Source organism: Theobroma cacao, chromosome 4 (assembly GCF_000208745.1).
Source record: "Theobroma cacao cultivar B97-61/B2 chromosome 4, Criollo_cocoa_genome_V2, whole genome shotgun sequence".
Taxonomy (NCBI): Eukaryota; Viridiplantae; Streptophyta; class Magnoliopsida; order Malvales; family Malvaceae; genus Theobroma; species Theobroma cacao.
This window is the reverse complement of record NC_030853.1, coordinates 29,814,875-29,831,766: the sequence shown is the minus strand read 5'-3', so window position 1 is coordinate 29,831,766 and position 16,892 is coordinate 29,814,875. Positions and strand designations below refer to the sequence as shown.

At 36.5% G+C, this 16,892-nt stretch overlaps 4 protein-coding genes and 1 pseudogene across 6 annotated transcripts; 1 reads left to right on the top strand and 4 right to left on the bottom strand.

The window, feature by feature from the left end:
- Positions 106–2,367, top strand: LOC18603353. Its single transcript, XM_007035262.2, has 2 exons — positions 106–512; positions 1,566–2,367. The coding sequence occupies exons 1-2, from the start codon at positions 108–110 to the stop codon at positions 2,097–2,099; spliced, it is 939 nt and encodes a 312-aa protein (XP_007035324.2). The 5' UTR covers positions 106–107; the 3' UTR covers positions 2,100–2,367.
- On the bottom strand, positions 2,331–2,878 carry LOC18603352 (putative defensin-like protein 165). Its single transcript, XM_007035261.2, has 2 exons — positions 2,776–2,878; positions 2,331–2,588 (listed from the first exon to the last, which is right to left on the bottom strand). The coding sequence occupies exons 1-2, from the start codon at positions 2,825–2,827 to the stop codon at positions 2,398–2,400; spliced, it is 243 nt and encodes an 80-aa protein (XP_007035323.1). The 5' UTR covers positions 2,828–2,878; the 3' UTR covers positions 2,331–2,397.
- Positions 4,055–8,487, bottom strand: LOC18603351 (carboxyl-terminal-processing peptidase 2, chloroplastic). Of its 3 annotated transcripts, none has more exons than XM_018118677.1 (13): positions 8,342–8,487; positions 7,304–7,664; positions 7,059–7,208; positions 6,625–6,703; positions 6,257–6,469; positions 6,003–6,071; positions 5,582–5,700; positions 5,207–5,282; positions 5,090–5,131; positions 4,894–5,002; positions 4,599–4,696; positions 4,421–4,514; positions 4,055–4,340 (listed from the first exon to the last, which is right to left on the bottom strand). In XM_018118677.1, the coding sequence occupies exons 1-13, from the start codon at positions 8,447–8,449 to the stop codon at positions 4,215–4,217; spliced, it is 1,644 nt and encodes a 547-aa protein (XP_017974166.1). In that variant the 5' UTR covers positions 8,450–8,487; the 3' UTR covers positions 4,055–4,214. The 3 variants fall into 3 exon arrangements, with proteins under 3 accessions (XP_017974166.1, XP_017974167.1, XP_017974169.1); XM_018118678.1 differs by having other exon boundaries at positions 4,606–4,696; XM_018118680.1 differs by having other exon boundaries at positions 7,304–7,512; positions 8,342–8,386.
- LOC18603350 (ammonium transporter 1 member 1) lies at positions 12,131–14,030 on the bottom strand. The gene has a single exon (XM_018119969.1). The coding sequence runs from the start codon at positions 13,940–13,942 to the stop codon at positions 12,476–12,478; it is 1,467 nt and encodes a 488-aa protein (XP_017975458.1). The 5' UTR covers positions 13,943–14,030; the 3' UTR covers positions 12,131–12,475.
- Positions 14,903–15,884, bottom strand: LOC108661643 (annotated as a pseudogene).

The window sequence follows — 16,892 nt, the reverse complement described above, 5'->3', positions numbered from 1 at the left end:
CGGTGTCGCTTTAGCTATTGAAACGAGGCGTTTTCTGATTTATGAACTAAAAGTTGAAACGACGTCGTAAAGAGCTGCCAGCTATTTTATCATCAAACGTTTTTTCAATGGAGCAGCAAATAAGAACGTGGCAAAATGGCAGAGAACGAAACAGGGGAGCGCGCCGAGGCAGAGAACCGGAAATGGAAATGGCAGCTCAACCATCCCCTTGGTCTTCCTTCATCTTCTTCCCACACTACAACGACATTCAGCTCCATAATAATCTCATCCATTTCCCATTCTGCCCTGTCTCTCGCTCCCATTTACGCCGCCGTCTCAGCTCGTATGCAGCCAGAGATAGTAGGAGAAGAAGAAGAAAGTGGGATTCTAATGCTGAAACAATTCGTGCCAAAGGTTTCAGCTTCAACACCCAAAACGACGACGAAGAAGCAGATGATGATGATGATGATGATGAAGAAATTGCAAGTTCTGGGATTTTGGATGAAGCTATTGATAGCTTTTGGATTTTGAAGGTTCAATCTTTTCATTCCTTTTCCCTTTTTTTTCTTTGGATGTAATTTTAGAGGTTGAATTTTGAATGCTGGGTTTTTCATACCAAAGGGATAGAAAAGGTTAGGCTGAGTTTTGGGTGCTGAGATGCTTAAAAAGTTAGCAAAGTTTAATACTACATTATAAGTGGATGTTATTGAATTTGATGCATGTTTTCAATATACAGTTACCCTAATTTACCATTTATTTTTATCAATGGAATTAGCTGAATAAATCAATAATTCTGGGAAAACCATTTGTGGCCTGTTGTTTATTAACTTTGGATGAGGTATGCCTTGTTCATGCAATGCTCTAAAGCGTAGTTGGTCTGATTTGCCTCCTTTTGAACAAGTAGTAGAATGAAAAAAAATTGATTTTGGAATTAACTTAATTCTTTCATTTATTGGGTTCGTCAAATAGGATTTTCTTCTGTGGGACTTTGCGTCTTGCTTTGAATCTTAGTAACAGGCTAGCATATGCTGTTCTGCCACAGCTGTAAACTATGTGATGCAATGAACCTTTTGCACGTGACTGATTCTCCATGGGAATAAAGGAATCCAATCCCAAGGCTCCTAATTCCCATCAAGTATTTCGCTAACATATTGGAAAATCCTTTGATGCTCGGTATATTGTCCTTCACAATGAGGAGTTTAAATGGCATCTTAAAGAAGTTAACTAGTTTGAGTACCCAAAAAACTGCATTGCAGCTTTAGCATGAGGTTTACCTGAACTCTTTAAAGAAGACATATAAGCTGATCATGTTTGAGAAACAGTGTTAGCTTCCTCACCATATCACATGATTTTTTACCTTGGACACACCATTTGCCACTACAATTGGCAGCTCTTTAGGCCTCAGTACTGAATCTTGCTCTATATAGGAATATAGCTTTAAATGAACAGTTGCTAAATTATTTGTTTTTCTTTTTCCCGTTGGATCATGTCCTATAGTTGGTTCCCCTCAATGTTATTTTATCAAAAGTTAGTGTCATGGTAAATCATTTCTGTTATCCCAATATATTTGCTGTTGGTCAATGCAGGTTTTCAAATCCTTTGGTTGGGCGCTACCAGCCATTTTACTTTCCTTGTTTTTTGCCACGGGCCCAAAAGCTTTCCTCATGGCATTAGCACTTCCACTGGGGCAGTCAGCAATCACTTTGGCATTTCAAAAGTTATTCGGAAGATCACAAAGCAAGCAGAAGCGTAAGACCAGGGTTAGGAAAAGAACAAAAAATACATCTCCACGCACTGTAAAAAATGTTAAAATGGAGGAAGAAGTACAAGAAGGCCAACAGAGCAGAAAGGGAATGAAGGGTTATCAATCATGGGTAGTTAGTGATGATGGTTCTGTCAATGAGGGTGGCCAAGATGCACCCAGCTTTGGTGGATGGGATGAGCTAGATGGAATGGGTTCGACGAGAATGTCATCAACAAAGGCAAGCAGCTCAAAAAAGACAACAAACGAGAAGGGAAAGTTGAGTATGAAAAGAACTAACAGTGATGCACCTTTGCTGTTGAGATTGTTGTTTGCTGTTTTCCCATTTTTGGGTTCCTGGACTAAATTGTTCTGGTGATTCTGTCTAGCACTCTTAAGGTCGGAACATGACAATCTTTGCTCTGTTGTGTTTAGGCCAAGCTACAGTCTGAGGGTTACTTGTTCCGGTTCTTGCTTGACTATTTTATAGGTCATGCTTGGATCTGAGGGTTATTTTCTCAGTTTTCATCTTAGATTCTTGGGGTTCATTTAGAGCATTGCTTGTCATCAATTGTTTTTTCTACAAAATCCTGTCGCATAACATGAAAGCAACATACTAATGTAAGTGCTTCACCTTTTATTTTTAAGTCTTCCTCTTTGCTTACAAGAAATAAAAATCAACAGTCATAAACACAGAGACACTTGAAAGTTGGGTTTAGAGGAGTGCCTCCATTCTCAACGCATTGACCTCCATTGGATTGGTGCTTTTCAAAACACCTCTCCTTACAATCCTCAAGTACGCAATTGTTTGGATCTAAGATCTCTTCACATCTTTGCTGTGCATCAATCTGTGGTGCCATTGAGACAACTGCACGAACAAAAATCAAACAAAACAACTTAACTCTCGAACCCCCAAAAAAAAATTAAATCATAAAGAATTTGAATCGAACTTTTTGATTAAAAAAGGATGATCATTGAATCAATTACTTAGACGTTAGCGTAACGCTTTTGAAAAGCTATGAAAATAATGAGTTAAAGGGATAAACAAAACATACGAGTCAAGAGGAGAGCAAGGATGAGAAACTGAGTGGGAGAAAATTTGGTCATGGTTAGCAGGATTACAGCAACAGAAACGTTATGCTTGAGTGTGTGACTTAGCCTTGGAGGTTTGGAGGTATATATCTCTATACATATATATATATATATATATATATATATATATGCATGCTTGTACTAATTGATATTTGAAAGACAATAAAACTCAATTGGATTCTTGCATTCTCTTGCCATGACAAGGCAATTTCAAGATTTACCTGATAAAGATTTGGCAATTATATTAAATTTAGAATTTCTATTGAGGGAAGTAAATTTAAGGAAATGTGGGATAAGTATGAAGCAAATTTGTCAAAATATGGAAAGAAATCAGAAATTACATTAAATTTGAGATTCTTATTTAATGTAATTTGTCATAATATGGAAAAAAATCAGCCATTATATTAAATTTGGAATTCCTATTAAGGAAAGTAAATCCAAGGACAGATATGAAGTAAATTTGTTAAAATATGAAAAGAAATCAGACTAGATAATGTTTAAAGAGTCAATTAACAGAAATATAATTCTTCTGCCCTCCCTCACATTGTACCCTGCTCCCTATGTCCATACTTAGATCAATGTCAAGTTATTGTCTCATGTTCAGATTATTGTCTTGTGTCCAAAAACCAATTTGAAGTGGCCCCTTTAATGTTAATTGCTATTCCCCTTAATTTCCGTTTTCATTTTCTTCATCATGTATTGCAAAAACATTAGGTTAACATGGACACTTATTAGATTGAAATTAAATTATTTATGATTTTTGTTGCCTAATATAAATATTATAGAAAAGGCAAGAGTTAGGTACAATTCCTTTACTGATTTATTCACCATGTTGTCTATTTGCAGGTAAAAGAAATAGAAAAATCAAATTGAACTGCTTGAGGCCAGAAATCACTAGCAACAATTATCTCTAGAAATATAAACAGATAAGATATCCGTTATTTTTTAAATACCCTAACTCGAATTTTATAAATACACGGTTAAATTGCTACTCAAACTCCTATTTGAATATTACCCGTTAAAAATCCATCCCTATTAAATACCCCGATTAAAATAAATTTAATAAATATTATAACAATTTTAAAAAGTATATAAGCTACATATATGTGGTGAAAGTTGTGGTTATGAACATCCAAATTTTACGTCTTTGGAAATAAACCAATGTGACCTGAAATACCCTTTTTTCTCTCTCGTAAAGAGAGAAACTTTGATCTCTTGTTTATGTTGTCAAAAGGAATTGGATGCTTGTACTGATCAGAACATTGAGAGTTAAAAAAATGTTACACAGTCAAAAATATATCTACATCTCCCCAAATGAAAATAAAGCTATGAAACCTTCAAAGAATGTAAATTCGCAAAGAATCATGTTCCTTAACAAGATGAAGCTTCAGAAACGAAATTGTCATCTAGAAAATAGTTGGACATTGTTGACATAGCAAGCAGAACCAGAGTCTTGAAGGCAGCCACAAAAGGCATCCTCATCTTTGGGAAACGAGTTTGGGAGAGGATGGTCCGGAATCACACCGATCTACATGGAAGAAAGACCAAAAAAGAGTTAGTGAAAGAGAGAGAGACATAGTTGTAGAAGGACAGAGACTAGAAGTAAACCTTGTCAATATCATTATGAGCAGGTGTCTCGTAACGAGCAACGGTAACAGCCAGGCCAGAGCCATCAGATAGCTGAAAAACTGACTGAATCTTGCTGCAGAGTGGAATGCGTGCATCGTTGTGGTTAGGTTATAGAATATAGGATGCTTGTATACACTGTAGGGGCAGAAGTAATTACCCTTTACCATATGTGGGTTCTCCAAACAACACAGCACGTTTATTTTCTTTCAATGCACCAGCTAAAATTTCACTTGCACTTGCAGTACCCTTGTTCACCTAAAGGAAATTCAGATGATGGAATTTTTTAAGAATGAAAATCCATCCTCTCTTACTCTCTCACATACAGAAACAGACTAACGTGATAACAGTCAAAACGGGAAGGACCTCACAACAGATTTCAGAATAAAATACAGAATTTATATAACATCCAAGAAACATAAGTCCTAAGCAGCAAAGATAATAACCAAGCATACCAGCACAGCTAGGGGTTCTGAAACTGCTATTGCAGGGCCTCCATCTGTGTCATATATATCTCGAACACCACGATTATCACAAATATACACAATCACACCTTTGTCTAACCTGTTCGATAGAAACTAATGATGATAACTTGTGCCATGAAACTTAACATGGATAAAAGAACCTTTAAATTTGAATGGTTTAACTTACCAAATCTTGGCAGTTTCAATTCCTTCTGGGAAAAGACCACCACTGCAGCAAATTTAACCTTTAAGAAAGCCTGTCTTAAGAACAAGTTTAAAATGGATCATGTTGAAAGCTAATCACCTATTATCACGAAGGTCCAACACAAAGGCGTTAACCCTATTACGCCTTAAAGTATCAATTGCTTCCTTGACAGCAGCTACAGAAAATGTAAAGGTTCAGGACAATATCCTAGATATAAACTGGAGAAGAAGAGGGGAAGGGGACTCTCTGACAAAGATCTCCTTCCCCCCTCCTTCCTTTCTTCAAGATGCTAATGAGGCTGGATAATCAGAAAAAAGTGAACAAGCATGCACTAAAAGAGAAAATAAATGAACAACTTCAAAAGTTTATCATTTGACTAAACTCCTGAAAAAAATTGTCGAACCTAAAAATTCACAGCTTCAGTCCAAATCCTTGACAAAACAAAGAGTACTTGCAGTCAATATCTCAACTTACCAGAAGCCTTTTGGTTGAATGATGTTAGCTTAATATAACCAATTCTGGGGTAGTTCTTTTCTGAACCAGGAATCTCACATAGTCTTGACTTTACAGGATTCAGTGAAACTTTTTCTCGCCTAGAAAGTAGCAGTTGGTTAATTTTAAATCTTTCACATAATAGATGTAAAAAGAAAGGAAGAAAAGAAAATGTAAATTCTGTACTACTGAATTACAAGGAGCACAACAGGATAACTAGGAATAAAATGGTAAAATCCACATTCTTATATTCTAGTTCACTTCATTGGTAAAAGCATAATAACAACAGTGACACCAATCTTCAGATGCTGAATCAATTACCATTGGCAGACCTTGGACAAAGTTAACTTATTTATTGAGTACAAATGCATCATAAGAAATTCAAATGAAACACTTAACATACGTTAGAGCCAAGTGCTTTATTTCTGGTCCAGTTTGAATTGTTATTTCCACTGAACTTCCTTCTGCTCCCCTGTAGTTATGTCAAAAGCTGAGCATAACAGTAAATAATAGAAAAAGAGTGGATAGATAGACACACACACAAAAGATCTCTATCATAAAAACTCTGCTGAATAGATATTTCTTCACAACTAAAATAAAAAATGAGAGCTGATCAGGCTTCTGCTGACTTATAAATAAAGACAGTGACATGCTTACTGCAATCTCTCTGCTGCATCATAAATGCTCATGCTTTCTGTGCTTGTATTATCTATTTCCAAGATAATATCACCAGATAAAATGCCAGCCTGATATGCAGGACCTCCTGGAGCAGCCGAAATAACAACAAGCCCAGCTTGTGATCCTTCAGATCCTGTTGGGTAACCTATTGATAGTCCTATACCTGTAAGAGCCCCTTGAGTTCCAGACTGCCTTCAGAGAAAAATTAACACATTTCAGGGAAAATAACATGTTAAAATAAATGTCTCCAGAAAACAACAATATTTCAATGCTTAATAATAGCTACCATGTTATCCAGGCTAGAATTCATTAAGTTAAAACATGAGAAGAAACAGCCTCACACCCGCAAATTCTTAAACTTCTCAGGCTCCAGAAACCTAGTGAAAGGATCATCCAGTGTGGCAAGCATCTTTTTTATGGCCATGTCTGCATAGAAATATGCAATTAGAACTTAGAATAGCAGTATGCTACTTACAGAATCATTACTCTTCACTAATTGCGATGGAGTGATTACAAGATAATTATTTAACTAATTCCCATCTTCAAGCAGATGAGTATACTATCTCCTCACATTACTACTACAAAATTGAATGAATGATCGGGTAAACATTTATGAAATGATATGAGATATGAAATAATAGAATACAAAGAAATCAGCAATACAGAAACAAATATGCATGTTAATCAGGTTGCAGTCCTTTTTTTCCGTATGACATTTTGCTTTGGGTTACATGTTGCAAACAACCAAACATAAAATGACTGCTAAAGGTATTCCATATACATGTCTCTTCTCTATTGTTCATTGGTTCATTTCGAAGTGCATTTTCTCTGTAGCGAAACCAACTTTGCCCATTGAAAGTTTTGTCAATATATGCACGGTCAATCGTTCTCCATGCCTCTAAGAAGAGGAGATTCTCTTCAGAGAGGGCCCCTGTACAATATAAAAAGAATTAGTATGAAAATGTGACAAAAAAACCCCCCATATGTTGCAGCACATGAGACTACTTTTCATAAAATCAAACATACATGAGGGTGTGTTGCTAGCAGCAATGGAAACTGACGTAACCAGCAGCATAGCAGCAACTAAGCGAACAAAAACAACAGAGGCATGTCGTCTGATTTTGTCTGAATGACTCATCACCTTTTGAACACTACTTGTATGTTCCCTCAATCTATGCCACCATCCATGACTTATAGCAAAACAACTAGACTGAGATGAAAAGGTTTTATTCAGCCTGCACAATGGGTGAAACAAGAACTCATGTTTACAAAGTGCATCAGAACTGCCACAAATTCCACTCCGGTTGACATTTGTGCTTATACACAATATCCCACTCAATAAACGAGCTTCAATGACCCTTACAGGAAAAGATTTCCATGGATGCACCTGCGAATAATCCATTTGAAAAATAAGAACTAAGAGAGGCTCACATATGAATTTCAGTATTCACACATTCATTCAGAACATGCTTAGTTAGGGAGAAAATTTCAGGTACTAGAAATGCCAGGCAAGAATAAGTTTGATGAACCGAAACAAAGGTGTCTCATTCTTTATGCAATGTCTATTGCCTAGATTAACTCTATACAGATGATCGAGTGATAGGAAAATTTTCCCAGCGATACAAGCCTTGAAAAACAGACGATCAATAACATGAAGGAGGTAAAAGTGCAATACCATGGCATTAGTGGCATATCACTTACTTCAAACTCAAGCTCCAAACAATTGCAACCATAAAAACTAACCAAAACCCATCAAAAGAACAAAAAGACCCAGTTTTGAACCAACCCAATCTACCAAGAAACAATCACAGAAATAAACCAAAACTATAATCTTATAAAAAAATTCAAGAATCAAGAAAAACTTTACAACAACCCAAAGTCATAAACTTTCCATCTCAGACACTCATTTACTATCCTATAAACTCTAAATTATAATAAAAGCATAAAATCATTACCATGCAAACCTTCAAAATTTTACAGAAAAAATCAGTAAATATCAACTCTCTTTATAACCCAAAATTCAGCAGTGCAAGAGTAAAATCGCAAGAAAAAAAAAAAGATTACCTGAGAAACGATGGAAGGCTTGAACGTGAGAGTAAAGGGTTTCTTGGGGTTCGACAAAGTGAAATGTGGGTGTGTAGAAGTTGCAGTAGAGCTCGCAAGGACTTCCATGGACAGCCCCACAAAGTTTACTTCTTTTCTTTGCTTTTCGTTTTGGTTTCCTTATCGTTTTTCTTGAAGATAACAAAATGGGCCGGGTATGAGTTTTGAGAAAAATTGGGCCTAAGATCACCTCTAAATGATAATTCGAAGGCCCACTAAGTTGAGCCCCCGTCCTTTTCTTTGTTTATCGTAGTGAATTTAATTTCGAAAAATAAAACAAATATTTTCTCGCTATTATTATTTTTATTGTTTTACCTTTTAGCATTAAAATTATGATATAAGATGCATTAAAGTTAATTTTTTTTAATTTCGTGAAAATTAAATTAAAACAAATAAAATGAGACAGAGAATAACTAACAACATCGCCGTTAACAATAAAAAAATCTAATATCATATAAAATTAAAACGAAAATATTAATTTTATGTTGGGATTGTTATATCTTACATATTATGATTGTAACTCACATGGGGCCTTCACATTGTAATTTCCTTAATCAATGGAGGGTATTTCAGGGATTTACAGGTGAGGATCGTGTTCTCTCTTTGCAAGGCATTGGTGTGTATTTACCTTTTTTTTTTTCTTTTGTTTCTATCGCTGTTTGGAGATTGAGGGGGGTTTTATTGTGAGTGTTTTTGGGTTCTATTATTGGCTTGGCTTTGCTTTTCCTATTTCTTCGTATCTTTGCCTAAGCTTGTTTGTGATTTGATTGCTGTGTTTGTGTGTTATAATATAATATAATGGATTTTGGGAATAGCCTGCCTTGTTTGAGGCCAATAGTCTAAGGCATAATAAGTTGAAAGAGGAATTAGATTTTATTCTAGGGTTTCACACTCTCCATTAATTGAGTTTTTTTTTTTTTTTCCAAATTGTCCCATCTCAAAAGTATTAACAAAATCCACAGAAACCAAGTGATTTTGACTTCAAAAACGAGATTTGAGTTTGGGTTTAAGGTCGAATAAGAAAAAAGTTTGCTTGTCTTGATTAAAAACTGAGAAATTTTCGATACAGTTCTTTGTAAAATGTGAAGTGTGAACACTGCATTTCCTTTTTTCCCATATGGGAGTAATGGCGGAGGCCGCCCTGCTTGACCTTGACAAGAATCAACGATCATTGATCATGTGACAAAATGCTAACTAGTGCTTTCTGCACTTTGGGGTTTTTGTTATAATTACTGCTGCAATTTGAGAAAGTTAAAAAGAAAGGAAGCCGTACTGATTGTTATTCAAAGTTTCTGGAAGCTCCATGGTCAACAAAACATTTCCAAGTCCCCACCTTTGATGACAATGATGTGTCACCAAACCACTCACCTGTTTGTTCGCTTTGGGTGTAAGCCTGGAACTGTTGACCAGCAAGCCTTCCTGGACCAATCCTGGACCATGAATAGGAGCGTTTACCAATTAAATTCTTCCGTTATACTTTTTCTTTTTCCCGCTTTTTCTTCCTTTTGTATGTCAGTTCAATATTGCAGTTCACTGTGATTTTTGTGCTTAGAAAGTTGGACTCATTAATGGGGAAGATTGCCATCTGAGATATAGCATTGGGTTGCAGATTGAAATGCTATCTGATAATGTTCTCATGTTTAACTATGGAGGTTAGTAAAAGAATTTCTGTAAAGCAAACAAATAGATATCCAGCAGGGACTTTACTCAAGGAGAGGGCCGGCCCTTGGGTGAAGCCACCCAAGCAAGAGCTTTAAGTCCCCAATTTAGGAAGGTCTCAATTTTAACAAAAATTTATAATTTTAAAATAATTATAATATAATTAATTATATTAAAAATATATAAAAATTAAAAAATATAAAAATAAAAAATAATTAATAAAATTATTTGTTCTTTCACTTTTTTAATTATGTGTCTAATAAATTTTAATGTTCTATTATTTTTTTATTTTTAGAATGTTATTAGTTTTTAATTATATTTTCTTATTTTCAATAAACTAACAATTATATGCATTTAATCATCTCCAACAACTATTTTTTTCTTACTTATTTATTTTATTTTCAATCAACGTATTTAATTATTTCTAACTGCTATTTTTTTCTATATATAAAATTAATTATTTTTTCAATGTATAATATTTACTTTTGAAATCTTCCTTTCTCATTTGATCTTTCTTCCTTTAACTTCAATTTTTCTCTAAAGAATACACAATAAGTCTGTTCTTTTATTATCTTCATAAAATTATGAGCTTTATTTGAAAGAATATTGCTTTAATGTTGAATGTTCTTTAAAATATAACAACTAGTCTGATATTGATGGTTTATATTTATTTTCAAAATTAAAAATTTTAAAAAAATTATATAAGAAGAAAACAGTTCAATTGATATATTTAATCATATAAGAAGACTCAATTCTTTACCAAATGCATATATTATTTTTAGAATAATGTTAACAATTATAGTAAGTGTTGCTTCAGGATAAAGAAGTTTTTTAAAACTAAAATTAATAAAATTTTATTTAAAATCAATAATATCTCAATAAAGATTAAATGGATTGAACATATTATCAATTAAAAAAATATTAAAAAAATTTGATTATAAAAATTTAATTAAAAAATTTATATTTCAAAAAATTAAAAAAATAAAATTTTTTAAAAAAAAATTATTTAAATATTTCATTTTAATCCTTTAAACTTATAGAGCCGCTGCTGTTAAGGATCAATTTTCAACGACCGATAACCAACCTGCTTTAGGTCAGCATCACACTGTAAATAAGCACTACTGTCATCCCCTGCAGCGTCCAGGTCGATGCATCCAAAATGAGTTTGTAGAAATCTGCAGCATTTCTTAAAAGCTACAGAACAAAATGTTGACTTTGGGGGTTCCTAGTTGCCAGTGTTTAAGGGCAACTAGCGTGGTCTGAGAGTAGATAAGATAAATGAGTGGCGCTCTGGCTTTCCAATGAAAACAAAGTCTGAAAGATTGTACGTTGGAGGAATGGCCATGGAATGTTTCTTTGTCACAATTAACATTTTTTCCGGGGATAAAAGAAAAGAATTCACTCGTCCGAACATGATATTGCTAAACTAATGTGAACAGTAACTGAAAGATAGATATGGACAAATGTAGATTTCGTCAGATGGAAACAGAACTTCAGGTTGGTTAGCTAAACAAAATTGCAATCTTCTTCTCTCACTGTGACTTCTGGGTTTCTATTCATCCTGTGGAATTGCAAAACTTAATTGTGTTGGATGCTTGACCTTTTGAAACCCAGCTAATTTAACCCCAAACTGAGCCTGCAAATCTGACACATAAGTTAAAAGCTAATCTCTAGTAAGGAAGATGATGGATTCCTGCAGAATATGAATGAGAATCCAGAGATTTTTTCACATCCACATTATTTTTTTTTCCACCCAAGACATTTTGCATTTGAGATTCTGAATAAAATACAGAATCCCATTGAAGGAAAGGTCGACCAGTTCCAAGTTTGTAGCCAGCTAGTTCCACACTTCACAAGATTCTCTCCCCCACAGGCATGGGGACCCATGAGAATGGCTAAACGTCACATGCTCATTAATGAAAGAATCCAACTTCCCTGAAATTAATGTCAAAGACGCAATTGCTTGTTTTTCCCTTCTTTGCATCACTAGGAAAAAGCCAAAGCAGCCCATAATCCTTGGCGATTCCTTACCTCACCTTTCCCTAAGACAAAAAAAGAGTTTGAAAAGTAAAACAAAAGCATCTTCCAAGATAGATTCAACTATCTGCCAATGGACTTGTACACACCACCATAACCAAAATCAATACATTGCCATATTATAATATGGAGTACCCAATTTTTCAACATTACATGAATTAAGAAGAGAGAAAAGAGACTTTTTTTGGTCAAGGCCTCCCATTATCTTCAACAAGAACCAGCCACCTACCCATAAGATTATCTTACACAAAATCCAGAAAGATATTTTTAAACAAAGGAGCCATCTTTTTTTTTTTTTTTTTTCTGAAGGGAAGGAAGGCGAGGAGAGGTATCAAGTCCTCCTAGGATAACCCAAAGGAAAAATTAAGAAATTGAAGTTGAAAAAGAACAATATATTTTTTAGACTGCAGGAGGAGTTGGATGACTTTCAATTTTCCTCATCTGAATCCCTTGCTTATGTGATTCATCTTCATCATGGTATATGTACGCAAGTCCTCCATGCCTTGTCAAGTCCATACCAGCCATTTCATCATCAGCTGAGATCCTCAAGAGGCCAAACTTATGGAGAAGATAAAACAAAGTCCCCATTGTAGCACTCACCCACCCAACGATAACCAAAATCTGGATAATCTGAGCAGCGAAGAGCCTCCCTCCACCTCCCATGAACAGCCCATACTTGACCGGCCTGCTGCTGGGGTAAACTTCCCTGACATACTTCTTAGTAGCAAACAAACCTGTGAAAAGCACGCCCCAAGCACCACATCCACCGTGCAGTTGAGCAGCCTCTAAAGGATCATCAAACTTGACTTTCTCAGCCAACTTGTTGCATCCGATCAACACTAAAGCAGCCACGAACCCACATATAACAGCAGCCCAGGGTTCAACTACTGAGCACCCTGAAGTAATAGCAGCAAAGCCACCAAGCAAACCATTGCACACATCAGTCACATTCCAATGACCAGTCAAAATCCTTTTCCCAAAAAGAGTAGTCAACGCCGCCGTGCATCCAGCTAACGTGGTTGTCACGGCCGTTCTTCCCACCGCACTCCACTGCCCGTAAAAGTTCCCAGAAGCGTAAGAAGGGGAGATTTTGTTGAATGAACCAGGATTGAACCCATACCAACCGAACCAAAGCATGAAAGTTCCAAGAACAACAAGGGTTGCACTATGACCACGCAAGGCTACTGATCTACCCGAATGGTCGAAGCGGCCAATTCTTGGTCCTTCAATAAGTGCACCCCATAATCCGGCCACACCACCAACTATGTGAACAACCCCGGACCCGGCAAAGTCAATAACTCCACTATCAAAGAGAAAGTCATCGTTTCGGAAAGAACTTGCCCAACCATCAGTCGCCCAAAACCAATGAGAAACAACGGGGTAAACAAAACCGGTTAAGAAAGATGAATATATAAGATAAGCAACAAATTGGGTTCTTTCAGCTATTGAGCCACTGGTGATTCCAGCAGCTGCTATAGCAAAAGCCCACTGATAAAGGAAGTTGCTATAATCCAAGGAAGAGGAAGAGGAAGGAATCGATTTTAAGCCAAAGTTGTGGCGGCCAATGAAGCCATTAGAAGGGGAACCAAAGGCAAAGGCGAAACCGAAAAGGTAGTAAAAGAGGCCACCAGTGGCAGCGTCAAGGACGTTTGTGAGCATGATGTTCATGGTGTTTTTGGCACGGACTGAGCCAGCACAAAGCATGGCAAAGCCGAGCTGCATGGAGAAAACAAGGTAGGCCGAGAAGAGGAGGTAAGTGTTGTCAACAGCCAAGGAAGAGTCACTGAACTTGTTGCATATGTAGTCGGCTGCGGCGGTGGCGTTGGGGCCTAGGAGCGGAGCTAGGTCCGCTGAACAAGTAGCCATGCCTAAAAGGGCGGAGAGCAAATGAAGGGAAAGAGAAGAACTAAGAAGGACTAAGCATAGAGAGGGCTATAGCAGCGAGAAATAAGAGCAGATGTTTATATAGAGAAGACTTGGGTAAAAGGTAGGAAGGAAGACTTTTCATGTTCACCTACTTGTGTGGTTCAGCGGGTGCTTTTGGTTTTAGATTTCTTTAACCAAAAAACAAACGAATTAATTATATTATTATTTTTTGTTTTTAATAATAAAGTAGGTCCCATATAGAATATTCTTTGTTTGTTGAATATCTTTTACAGAATTATTTATATACCATCCTTATAAGAATCTATTATAAACCTTAGAAAGAATTGAGTTATTGAAAAAAATTGCAATTTTTTTTATTTTTATTACATTTAATTAAATTTTTTTAATTTTATTTTATAAATTGAAAATATCACAAAAAAAATCTGTGATTTTGTTTTAAGAAAAATAATAATTAGTGGATTTTTTTGGGTGTAGTTTGTGAGTTTTGGGATCGAATAGTTGGGGGCAATTTAGGAAATAAGCTGGAAGATCTGATCATCACAGTTGTTTTCTTAGTTGGCTTGACAGCTTTTAGCCCTGTGTCTCGGGACATGCATGCACCCGCTACTTTTGGTGAAGACCACTCATTTTTTTTACCTTAATTTGTTTGGTTGCTAGGAAAATTTTAAAGCTCTAAATTATTCTTGAGGTGGGAAAATTGGGTGTTAAATCTTTATCAAACAGTGGTGGAATCCAGCATTGTGGCCTGTATATTTCCTTCCTTGCGTCTGTGTTTGATCTTCATCATGGTAAACGTAAGCAAGTCCTCCATGGCTTGTCCAGTCCATGCCAGTCATTTCATGTTTAGCTGAGATACTCAAATGGCCAAACCTATGAAGAAATTAAAACAAAGTATCGATTTGTAGCACTCACTCACCCAACAAGCTGCCAAGAGATTGGCTCCACCACCCATGAACAAACCGTACCGAACCGGCCTGGTGGTGTAAACTTCCTTTACATACTTCTCAGAAGCCAACAGGCCTGTGAAAATTACTCCCCAAGCACCGCAGCCACCATGCAGTTTATCAAAACAAAGGCAGCCACGAACCAGTAGCTCAGGGGTTCTACTGTAGAGCACCCTGGAGTTATAGCTGCAGAGCCGCCAAGCAAACCGCTGCATACATCAGTCAAATTCCAATGACCAGTCATAACCCTTTTGGTAAAAATAGTAGTCAATGCCGCCGTGCAACCGGCTAACGTGGTGGTCCCCGCCGTCCTTCCAACCGCACTCCATTGCCCGTAGGAGTTCCCAGAAGAGTAAGCAGTCAAGATTTTGTTGAACGGACCTGGGTTGAAGCCATACTAACCGAACCAAAGCATGAAAGCTCCAAGAACAAGACGGGTTGCACTATGGGCACGCAAGGCAACGGGCCAATTCTTGGTCCTTCAATAAGTGCGCCCCATAAACCGGCCACCAACAACTATACGAACGCCCGCTGAACCGGCGAAGTCAATGACGCCACTACCAAAGAGAAAGTCATTGTCGGTTCGAGGGACACTGACCCAACCATCACTAATCCAAAACCAATGAGAAACAACGAATTGGGTTCTTTCATCTACGGAAGTGCTGGTGATCCCATTAGAAAGGGAACCAAAGGCAAAGGCGAAACCGAAATGGTAGTATAAGAGTCCACCAGTGGGGACCTTTGTGAGCCCGTCGGCATGATTTTCATGGTATTTTTAGCGCGGACTGAGCCAGCACAAAGCATGGCAAAGCCTAGTTGCATGGAGAAGACAAGGTAGGCGCTGAGAAGACAATGTAATTAAGTTTAGTGTTGTCAACAGCAAAGCAAGTGTCAGCGAGCTTGTTGCAAATGCAGTCAACCGCGGCTGTGTCGTTGGGGCCTAGAAGCGGAGCTAGCTCCGCTGAACAAGTAGCCATGGCTAAAGAAGAAATCAAGGAAATGTTAATGGAGCTAGAGGAGGAGGGAAGACTTTGCTTGGGGCAGTTGCCTTTCAGGAAACCGTTAATCAGATGCTTCAATAATCGATTATCTGTAATGAACAACTCACCAGAAAGAAAAAAAAATGTGCAATTCATCCTTTTTTTCCTTTAAATCCCAAATTTTTTTTCAGTTGTTGATGATAGACGTTGATCAGAGCATAGCCAAATGTTTTAGAAATAGTAGACAGGATACTTCAATTTTACGGAAAACAAAATAAGAGTTCTAATATTCTATATTTTATTAAATTAATTTTTTTTAAAAAATAATAATCTCGTGACGTACAAATATGAAAATCTGATGTATCACCAATATTTACATTCAACTTGCAATATTTAAGAAATGCATGCCGTATTTCTCTTAACGAGAAAGTTATGATCTCATTCCCACTTTGAACAAAGAGTATATTCATTAGCTTGGCATCCAACTTACGCAATGATCTGTAGATTATTCATCAGCTAGTACTGGACTTGGTGGGTGATCACATCATTCAAATTATAGTATTGTTCCGTACGCTGACAGCAAATTTAGTTGACTAATCCACAGAGGAAGCCAATTCAGAGAATACAAAATCCTAATAATCAAACCTAACAAACTGAGCTGTACGTTTTTTCCAGGCTACAGTATGTTTCCCACAGATGGAAAACGAAACCCATATTGAATAATTCTTCTGGTCACCATTTTCATTTTTTTCGGCTGTTGATTCTGCGACGATTATGCTAAGGATTAATAGTATTAAATCACCAAATTATTCCTAATTTCAAAGTCAGAGGTATGTTTATCATATAAACAAATAATCTTTAATCATAACCAGGTAGGGAGAATGCTGTCAACACCTGCAATGTAGACCATGCATTTGTATGAAGCACCCTTGATTGTTTAAAAAAGAACATGACAATGAGATTTATTTTTAGTTTGTGGCCACAATAAACATTATTAAGTTCAGA

Excerpts from the sequence above, each read along its gene's own strand:
- LOC18603353 (XM_007035262.2), top strand. The coding sequence starts at position 108 with ATGGAGCAGCAAATAAGAACGTGGCAAAATGGCAGAGAACGAAACAGG. Across the intron at positions 513-1,565 it reads ATAGCTTTTGGATTTTGAAG|GTTTTCAAATCCTTTGGTTG; the intron begins GTTCAATCTTTT and ends TGGTCAATGCAG.
- LOC18603352 (XM_007035261.2), bottom strand. The coding sequence starts at position 2,827 with ATGACCAAATTTTCTCCCACTCAGTTTCTCATCCTTGCTCTCCTCTTG. Across the intron at positions 2,589-2,775 it reads CCTTGCTCTCCTCTTGACTC|TTGTCTCAATGGCACCACAG; the intron begins GTATGTTTTGTT and ends TTGTTCGTGCAG.
- LOC18603351 (XM_018118677.1), bottom strand. The coding sequence starts at position 8,449 with ATGGAAGTCCTTGCGAGCTCTACTGCAACTTCTACACACCCACATTTC. Across the intron at positions 7,665-8,341 it reads AGCCTTCCATCGTTTCTCAG|GTGCATCCATGGAAATCTTT; the intron begins GTAATCTTTTTT and ends GATTATTCGCAG. Across the intron at positions 4,515-4,598 it reads GAACCCACATATGGTAAAGG|CAAGATTCAGTCAGTTTTTC; the intron begins GTAATTACTTCT and ends TCCACTCTGCAG.
- LOC18603350 (XM_018119969.1), bottom strand. The coding sequence starts at position 13,942 with ATGGCTACTTGTTCAGCGGACCTAGCTCCGCTCCTAGGCCCCAACGCC.